The sequence below is a fragment of the Polypterus senegalus genome, chromosome 1 (genome assembly GCF_016835505.1).
Source record: "Polypterus senegalus isolate Bchr_013 chromosome 1, ASM1683550v1, whole genome shotgun sequence".
NCBI classification, from domain to species: Eukaryota; Metazoa; Chordata; class Cladistia; order Polypteriformes; family Polypteridae; genus Polypterus; species Polypterus senegalus.
Window position 1 is genome coordinate 313,456,273 of NC_053154.1, and position 9,917 is coordinate 313,466,189.

General features: G+C 44.7%; 1 protein-coding gene across 1 annotated transcript in view; it reads right to left on the reverse strand.

The window, feature by feature from the left end:
• LOC120516581 (broad substrate specificity ATP-binding cassette transporter ABCG2-like) overlaps nucleotides 1–6,199 on the reverse strand; it is a 113,130-nt gene extending 106,931 nt beyond the window's left edge. The window contains exons 1-2 of the mRNA XM_039738389.1: nucleotides 6,180–6,199; nucleotides 6,025–6,084 (exon numbers count right to left, since the gene is read on the reverse strand). Of these exons, the coding sequence (XP_039594323.1) occupies nucleotides 6,025–6,084; nucleotides 6,180–6,199 (80 nt within the window). The remainder of the gene's footprint in view (nucleotides 1–6,024; nucleotides 6,085–6,179) is intronic.
• Between the last annotated feature and the right edge of the window lie 3,718 nt (nucleotides 6,200–9,917).

Below are 9,917 nucleotides of genomic sequence, written 5' to 3' on the forward strand. Positions count from 1 at the left end.
CACTTAGCAGCCCGTGTCCCTTCAGCGTCCTCACGGACTCCCCCCTCGCCGCGCATGCAGTCCGCGGCGCCGCACCTCCTGTCGGAGGGCTGCTTACTCGGAACTGATCATTGTCTTCACAGCCTTTTTCAGCAGCCCCTCCCATATGCTTTACGGAGTCGGCTGTACTCACCGTCTCCGCTGTACCTCTCCGGCTGGAGATTCCAGCGTCGCGCCGTCCCGTTGTCGAAAGAAACGTTCTCAGCGCCCATGGCGCCTTCCTCTCCAGTACCAGCACCTCAGCCCGGAGGGCACATAGCACCTGCAATACACGCTGCCCGGCGGGCTGAAGGGACGCCTCCAGCTCCGCCAAAGCAGCCGGCAAAGACAGGAAGTTAACCGGCCGCTGAGCCTACCTGCCTGTCGGCCTCCGGCGCCGGCCACTTCCTGTGGGCCTTCTCCTCCGGCCCAATCGGGTCTCCCCCCTGCCCGTGATGGACATTCCCTGGTCCCGCCTCTCTACAGTCATCGGCGGGCACACAAGACACACCGTCCAATCGCGTGCCTGTCAGGGGGAGGGACTTCCGGTCCGCGGCCATCTTGGCTCCCTTTCTGCGGCGGCGACGTGCTTGCCGGCAGCCTTGCTGTTGCCAGCGCCTCTCGAGCTGCAGCGTCTCCTCCTTCGCAGCCCTCGCGGCTGCCGCTGTGCTGCCGGAGCCCGCAAACCAGCATGCGCCCGCCACTGACGCGGATCCTGGAGGTCCCTGCCTGGAAAACAAAACACGCCCGGCCCCCAAGGGCCGGCTGCCGATAGGCAGGGAACTCACCTCCCAGGTCCCGTCATACCGAGGAAACGTCCTCGGCGTGGCCTCTCCGGACGCCATGCCGTCCCGGGCGCCTCCAGCAACGGCGCGCTCGTCGGAGACCGCTGCACTCTTCCAATGCACGCCGCCCGCCCGCTTCAGGGAATAACGGCCCTCCTGCGGACCCCTGGCGGTCCGTGGGGTTCCTTTACCCCGCGGGGCTGTGTGCACGCAGCACCAGCGTATGCGTGGGTGGGGTCCCCTGCTGCCCCGGGCCGTCCACAACAATATTTTTATGAACAGGTCTCCGCCTTGAAACAGGCGGAGCATCCTGCCGACTACGCCAGATGTGAACGGTACCCGGGCACAGACAGGCGGACATGTTGTTTTGACACCACCACACGTTTATTTACACACTATTTACAATTATGTCGGTCACCAAGACCCCAGTTCAATGGTCACAAAGACCTGATCACGTGCACAAAAACCCCAAACTCCCAATGTCCTGGCCACAATGCCTTTCTTGGGCGCCTCCACTCTCCACTGCCGTCCTCCTTCCACCCGACTCCAGCTCTGAATGACGGAGACGGCCCTTTATGGGGACCGGATGAGCCCCAGGTGTTCCCGGCAATCTTCTGGCCACGCCCCAGCGTGGCGGAAGTGTCGGTTGTCCTCCCGGCTGCTCCCCGGGCACCGTCCTAAGTCTTCCCCCCAGCACTTCCTGGTGTGGCAGGAGTGCTGGGGAAACAAATCCCCAAGGCATTGGGGCGCCTCCTGGCGGTGGCCACGGGCCCCTACAGGGAAGAGCTTCCAAGCCCTTGACCCGTGGCTCCCAAAACAACCGGAAGGCGCACCCCGTGATCAGGCGGGCTCTGACCCTCTTCCGGTCCCTCCTGGCGTCCCGGCGGGTCATAGCCCCTGGCATCCCTGACAATATATATATATATATATATATATATATATATATATACATACATATACATGTATACATATATTATGGGGTGCCAAACAGGCAAATACATTCATTTTCTGAATATATAAAGTCAGCGTCAGTATATATAAAGTCAAAACTTGTTTCAGAAAACTGAAATTTTAGTAATTGGCAATAATGGATTCAATGAGGTTATCAGAAATAAACTTGATGCATTAGGATTAGAAGTTAAGACGGAAGTAAAAAATTTAGGGGTAACCGTTGACTGTAATCTGAATTTTAAATCGCATATTCATCAGACCACTAGGACAGCATTTTTTCACTTAAGAAACAGAGCAAAAGTTAGACCTCTTATATCATTGAAAGATGCTGAGAAATTAATTCACACTTTTGTTTTCAGTTGACTAGATTACTGTAACGCACTCCTCTCAGGACTACCAAAAAAAGACATAAATCACTTGCAACGAGTGCAGAATGCAGCTGCTAGAATCCTAACTGGGAAAAGAAAATCCGAACACATTTCTCCAGTTTTGATGTCACTACACTGGTTGCCTGTGTCATTCAGGATTGACTTTAAAATTCTGCTTATGGTTTATAAAGCCTTAAATAATCTGCTCCATTTTATATATCGGAATGCCTGACGCGTCATATTCCAAATCGTAACCTTAGATCCTCAAATGAGTGTCTCCTTACAATTCAAAAGCTAAACTTAAAAGAAGTGGTGAGGCGGCCTTCTGCTGTTATGCACCTAAAATCTGGAATAGCCTGCCAATAGGAATTCACCAGGCTGATACAGTAGAGCACTTTAAAACACTGCTGAAAACACATTACTTTAACATGGCCTTCTCCTAACTTCACTTTAACTTAATTCTGATATTCTGTATGTTCAATTCCTCATAATAACTATTCATGGCGGCTCTAAAATCCATACTGACCCCAACTCTCTCTTCTGTTTCTTTTTCTGGCCTGCGCCACCACCACCTACTCAAAGCATCCTGATGCACCAACATTGATGGACTGAAAGCCAGAAGTCTATGTGACCATCATCATCATCAGGTCCTTCCATGAAAACCCTAAATACAAAGAGGACTGTTTGACTTATGTTAGGTAGATTGCCCAGAGGGGACTGGGCGGTCTCGTGGTCTGGAACCCCTACAGATTTTATTTTTTCTCCAGCTTTTGGAGTTTTTTTTGTTTTTCTGTCCACCCTGGCCATCGGACCTTACTTATTCTATGTTAATTAATGTTGACTTATTTTTATCTTTTATTGTGTCTTCTATTTTTCTATTCTTCATTTTGCAAAGCACTTTGAGCTACATTTTTTTTGTATGAAAATGTGCTATATAAATAAATGTTGATTGATTGATTGAATATATAAAGTCAAAACTTGAATATATAAAGTCATTCCCAAATAATTAAAGTCAAAACTTGAATATATAAAGTCAGCGTCGGAATATTAAAAGTAGGCGCTGGAATATCCATCCATTTCCCAACCCGTTGAATCCGACCACAGGGTCACGGGGGTCTGCTGGAGCCAATCTCAGCCAACACAGGGCGTAAGGCAGGAACCAATCCTGGGCAGGGCGCATGCATCATGTTCAAAACACTAACCGAACAGTGTTTTTTAAATTTATTTTTCTGAATACGTTTTTGTTAACTTATTTCAGTTTTTTTAGTTTACTAAAAATGTGCCTGAGTCGTTTCAATCAATACATTTTGACTTTGACTTTATATATTGAAGTTTTGACTTTATATATTCTGACACTGACTTTATATATTCAGAAAATCAATGTATTTGCCTGTTTGGCACCCCATAATATATATATATATATATATATATATATATATATATATATATATACAGTGGGTACTCTTTGTTATATTGCAGCCATTTGCTAAAATCATTTAAATTATTTTTTTCCTCATTAATGTACACACAGCACCCCATATTGAGAGACAAAAAGAATTTTTGAAATTGTTGCAGATTTATTAAAAAAGAAAAACTGAAATCTCACATGGTCCTAAGTATTTAGACCCTTTGCTCAGTATTTAGTAGAAGCCCCCTTGAGCCATGAGTCTTCTTGGGAAAGATGCAACAAGTTTTTCACACCTGGATTTGGGGATCCTCTGCCGTTCCTCCTTGCAGATCCTCTCCAGTTCTGTCAGGTTGGATGGTAAACGTTGGTGGGCAGCCATTATTAGGTCTCTCCAGAGATGCTCAATTGGGTTTAAGTCAGGGCTCTGGCTGGGCCATTCAAGAACAGTCACAGAGTTGTTGTGAAGCCACTCCTTCGTTATTTTAGCTGTGTGCTTAGGGTCATTGTCTTGTTGGAAGGTAAACCTTCGGCCCAGTCTGAGGTCCTTAGCACTCTGGAGAAGGTTTTTGTCCAGGATATCCCTGTACTTGGCCGCATTCATCTTTCCCTCGATTGCAACCAGTCGTCCTGTCCCTGCAGCTGAAAAACACCCCCAGAACATGATGCTGCCACCGCCATGCTTCACTGTGGGGACTGTATTGGACAAGTGATGAGCAGTGCCTGGTTGTCTCCACACATTCCGCTTAGAATTAAGGCCAAAAAGTTCTATCTTGGTCTCATCAGACCAGAGAATCTTATTTCTCATCATCTCAGAGTCCTTCAGGTGTCTTTTAGTAAACTCCAAGATAGAAGACTCGTGACTGTATTTGCTCAAAAGGGGGCTTCTACTAAATACTGAGCAAAGGGTCAGAATACTTAGGACCAGGTGATATTTCAGTTTTTCTTTTTTTAATAAATCTGCAACAATTTCGAAAATTCTTTTTTTTGTCTGTCCATTTGGGGTGCTGTGTGTACATTAATGAGGAAAAAAATTAATTTAAATGATTTTAGCAAATGGCTGCAATATAACAAAGAGTGAAAAATTGAAGGGGGTCTGAATACTTTCCGTACCCACTGTACATATATATATATATATATATATATACATACATACATACATACATACATACATACATACATACATACATACATATATATATATATTAGTTTCAAGTTTTTAGTCTTGTTTTAGTATAATTTTGTAAAAGATATTTTAACACTTCCTTTAATATTTCTATCTGTTACTAGCGCCATCTATTGGTGAAATCTTGAACTATACTTTATATGAAAATTTCATTTCTTAATTAACATGGATTAATTGATCAATTAGTGAAACTGATTATTGATTTGTGTTTTGTCATCGGGACTAAGTCAGTGTGCAAAATTTCAAGTCATTTGGACAATAGGAAGTGGGATTAACATTGATGACAAGATTTGTACCAGACAACAAACAGGCGAAGTTAAAAGAAGTGTGGTAATAATAAAAAGACTTTATAACAAACAGCAGGCAGGGTGCCAGCCTACCGCAGGGTGCACACACACACACACACACACACCAAGCACACACTAGGGACAATTTAGTATCGCCAATGCACCTAATCTGCCAGTCTTGGTACTGTGGGAGGAAACCTACACAGGCACGGGGGGAGAACATGCAAACTCCAAAGGGCATACCTGGGTCTCCTAACTGCGAGGCAGCAGCGCTACCCACTGCGCCGCTGTGCCACTACCAAACATATCGTTTAATAATTTGTCAACCATACACCACTTTTGAGCCTACACATTTCTCAGAAAAGGTTCTAGATAAACATAAACAAGAAAAAAAAATGTCTTCCGGAAATTCAAAATGGCTAAAGACAACACACAATAAAAAGAAATGAGATACTTGAATACAAAACTTTGAACTTAGTGAGATACAGTAGATTTGGCTAGTACAAAACTGTGTGCGTGGATAACATTGTCCTTCATCAGCCCTTCCACACTCCTGTTATCTCATGGAAATTGTAAATCCCATGCCAGCACTGGTTTATGGGTTAAATTCTGCCCTCCTTCAAGACCATTACAACCCTGGTAAAATGTCGGGTTATTTGGTGTAAGCTGAACCAATTGCAAGGCATGTGCACTATTTATTAATACTAGTTCAGTCTCCACCATTGGCTCCTTATATACACTGAGGATCGAGTCCCACTGCTTGCCAGAACAACCTCAAGGCTCACAGCAAATGAAATTCTCCTGGAAAGTCCCCACTTTGGAAGACACTAATTCTGCATTTATAACGGGTCATTTGTAAGTTGCTTTGGATAAAAGGCAGAGGCAAATCAATAAAAAAGGAAAACTAACCTCCCAAACCTCTAGGAATAAGATTCTTGTGTGCCAAGCAAACAAATCTAATGCCTGAGCAAACAGTGTTAACATTTGTGCAGCACCACATTGTTATATGCCAAGAGCTACTTACGATGATTTGCCACTTCCTGTCGGGCCAAGAATAGCATTGAGCCCAGGTTTCATGATGCCACTGAAAAGAAGAGGAAGAGGAAAACAAAATTAAATGAAGGTTCAGATCACCTGTAAGACAAGGTGGCACAGTAGTTAGCACTGCTACTTCACAACCTGTACTCAAAGTTCCCCATGGTAACTGGGAAGTCTTGTTTGTGCCCCATTGTTGGAAGAACACTTCAGTATTACTCTGGTTCTATGGGATACGCATTAGAGAATATTGTCACTTTGAATGTGTGTAACTTAAGCAGACAACCCGCATCACACAGACATTCCATGCATGGTACTTCCAGATGAGCATTTATGGGTTGCCAGCTTTCCAGTGTAGGGCGATTGTCTCACACCACGTCTACAGCGTGCCTCATTGTCTTGCTACAAGCAGTGGTTCACTTTTCAATGCTCTAGTGCAGGGCTTGTTAAACTTTTTAATCTGAGGATACAAACAAAAAAAAAGAAAAATCCGTACTGTACTGGGAACCAAAAAAGAAGATTATTATCAAAATGACAGCCGAGTCTTAAAGAGACAAATGGCCACATTGTTCCCCCTTTCAAGCACATATCTCAAGTGAATATTACTAAAACCCATGTTATTATTGGGCGGCATGGTGGCGCTGCTGCCTTGCAGCTAGGAGACCCGGGTTCACTTCCCTGCATGGAGTTTGTATGTTCTCCCCGTATCTGCGTGGGTTTCCTCCCACAGTCCAAAGACATGCAGGTTAGGTGCACTGGCAGACTTAAATTGTCCTTAGTGTGTGTGTGTGTGTGTGTGCACATCCTGCGGTGGGCTGGCACCCTGCCTTGCATCCTGCGTTGGCTGGGATTGGCTCCAGCAGACCCCCCGTGACCCTGTACTTAGGATATAGCGGGTTGGATAATGGATGCATGGATGGAAGTTATTGTTAAAACAACACTCCATCCGTCCAGTCCTCCTTATCCTGAGCAAGATCACGGAGCAGCCAATGCCTTTTCCAGCAAGCACAGGGTGCAAGGCAAGAACAACGCCTGAGCAGGGTGCCAGTCCATCACTGGGTCATCTCCAGTAGAGCATTGCCAGTCCAACTAACCTGCGTGTCTTTGAACTGTGGGAGGACCACCAGGAGGAAACACGCGTACACACAGGGACAACATTCACATTTCCCACTGAGAGCACTTGAGACAATTACATTGAAAATAGGGAATCGATTCCTGAAGTTTATCACTGCCAGAGGAAATGCTTAGTGTTAAGATCTAGTAAAGCTGAAGGATATTCTTGTAGTGTAGCATGAGGATATTTGAAAGGACTGTATGAAATTCCTGAATAAAAGTGCACTTGTTTTGTTACACTTGTGACTTTTGTGAAAGTGTTTATTTGATATTTGGAGTTCAGTCTTCACACATTATACACTTCATGGTCCACATTTTATCATTAGTACTATAGCGTGAAAAACGTTTCTGTTTTAGGTACGTGTTTAACATTTCTTGCCTTGCATTTCCTGTCATCCTACATTTACCCAGATTGTTGTAGATATGGAACACACATGAAATGTATGTGTTCCAAAAAAACCAATATATTATGTCTTCTTCCTGTTTCGGCTGCTCCTGTTAGGGGTCACCATAGCGGATCATCTTCTTCCATATCTTCCTGTCCTTGCTCTGTTACCCCCATCACCTGCATGTCCTCTCTCATCTCATCCATAAAGGCCTTCCTCTGTTCCTCTTCCCTGGCAGCTCCATGTTTAACATCCTTCTCCCAATATAACCAGCATCTCTCCTCTGCACATGTCCAAACCAATGCAATCTCGCCTCTCTGACTTTGTCTCCCAACCGTCCAACTTGAGCTGACCCTCTAATGTCCTTATTTCTAATCCCGTCCATCCTCGTCACACGCAATGTAAATCTTAGCATCTTTCACTCTGCCACCTCCAGCTGTCTCCTGCTTTCTGGTCAGTGCCACCGTCTCCAACCCATATAACATAGCTGGTCTCAGTGCCGTCCTGTAGACCTTCCCTTTCACTCTTGCTGATACCCATCTGTCACCAATCACTCCTGACACTCGTCTCCGCCAATTCCACCCTGCCTTCACTCTCTTCTTCACCTCTCTTCCACACTCTCCGTTACTCTGTACTGTTGATCCCAAGTATTTAAACTCATCCACCTTCCCCAACTCTACTCCCTCATCCTCACCATTCCACTGACCTCCCTACATTAGACTTCCTACATTAGAACAATCTAGACGAGAACAGGCCATTCAGCCCAAGAAAGCTCGCCAGTCCTCTCCAATTATTTTCTCCAAGAAAACATCAAGTCAAGTTTTGAAAGTCCCTAACGTCTTACTGTCTACCACACTACTTGGTCGCTCATTCCAAGTGTCTATCGTTCTTTTTGTAAAGAAAAACTTCCTAATGTTTGTGTGAAATTTACCCTTAACAAGTTTCCAACTGTGTCTACATGTTCTTGATGAACTCATTTTAAAGTGACCGTCTCGATCCACTGGACTAATTCCCTTCATAATCTTAAACACTTCAATCATGTCACCTCTTACTCTTCTTTTGCTTAAACTGTAAAGCCTCAGCTCTTCCTCCATCCCTTGTAGTCCTGGACTCTGCCTAGTCGCTCTTCTCTGGACCTTTTCTTGTGTTGTTATGTCCTTTTTGTAGCCTGGAACCCAAAACTGCACCCAGTACTCCAGATGAGGTCTCACCAGTGTGTTATAAAGCTTGAGCAGAACCTCCTGTGACTTGTACTCCACACATCATGGCGCTATATAACCTGACATTCTGTTAGCCGTTGTTAATGGCTTCTGAACACTGCCAGAAAGTCGATAGCTTAGAGTCCACTAGGACTCTTAAATCCTTCTCATTAAAGGAACTTTCAATTTTCAGACCTCTCATTGTGTATTCAAACCAAACATTTTTACTCCTCTTGTGTATATAAGTCTATAACTCATCCTCTGTAGCCCTGGACTCAGCCGAGTTGCTCTTCTCTGGACCTTTTCTTGTGCTGTTATGTCCTTTTTGTAGCCTGGAGACCAAAACTGCACCCAGGACTCCAGATGAGGCCTCACCAGTGTGTTATAAAGGTTGAGCAGAACCTCCTGTGACTTGTACTCCACAGATCAAGGCGCTATATAACCTGACATTGTGTTAGCCTTCTTAATGGCTTCTGAACACTGTCTGGCAGTTGATAGCTTAGAGTCCACTGTGACTCCTAAATCCTTCTCCTAAGGTGGACTCTTGATTTTCAGATCTCCCATTGTGTATTCAAACCTAATATTTTTACTTCCTTGTGTAATTCTTTACATTTACTGATATTAAATTTCATCTGCCACAAATCTGCCCAAGCCTGTCTGCTATCCAAGTCCTTCTGTGATGATATAACGGATTCCAAATTATCTGCTAATCCACCTATCTTGGTATTATCTGCAAACTTAACCAGCTTGTTACTTATATTCCTATCTAAATCATTTATAGATATTAAAAATAGCATCTCATTCACACACATGTATTCTGTCTTGGTGGTCCTACTGACCTCATTCCTCTCCTCTTATATCTCCATTTCTCCAGGGTCTCCTCAACCTGCTCCTTACTATCGCGACAGATCACAATGTCATGAGCAAACATCACAGTCCACGGGGACTCCTGTCTAATCTCGTCTGTCAGCCTGTCCATCACCATTGCAAATAAGAAAGGGCTCAGAGACGATCTCTGATGTAATCCCACCTCCACTTAAAATGCCCTCTGCAATTCCAGACACCTCACACCCAGATAAACAGACTTGAGCTGGCAGAACTTTGTGTCCGACTTCAGCTGCCTCGGTGGGAGATGGTATTGCAGGCCGCCTGCTGCCAGTGCTGATCAACACATTTGCAAAACA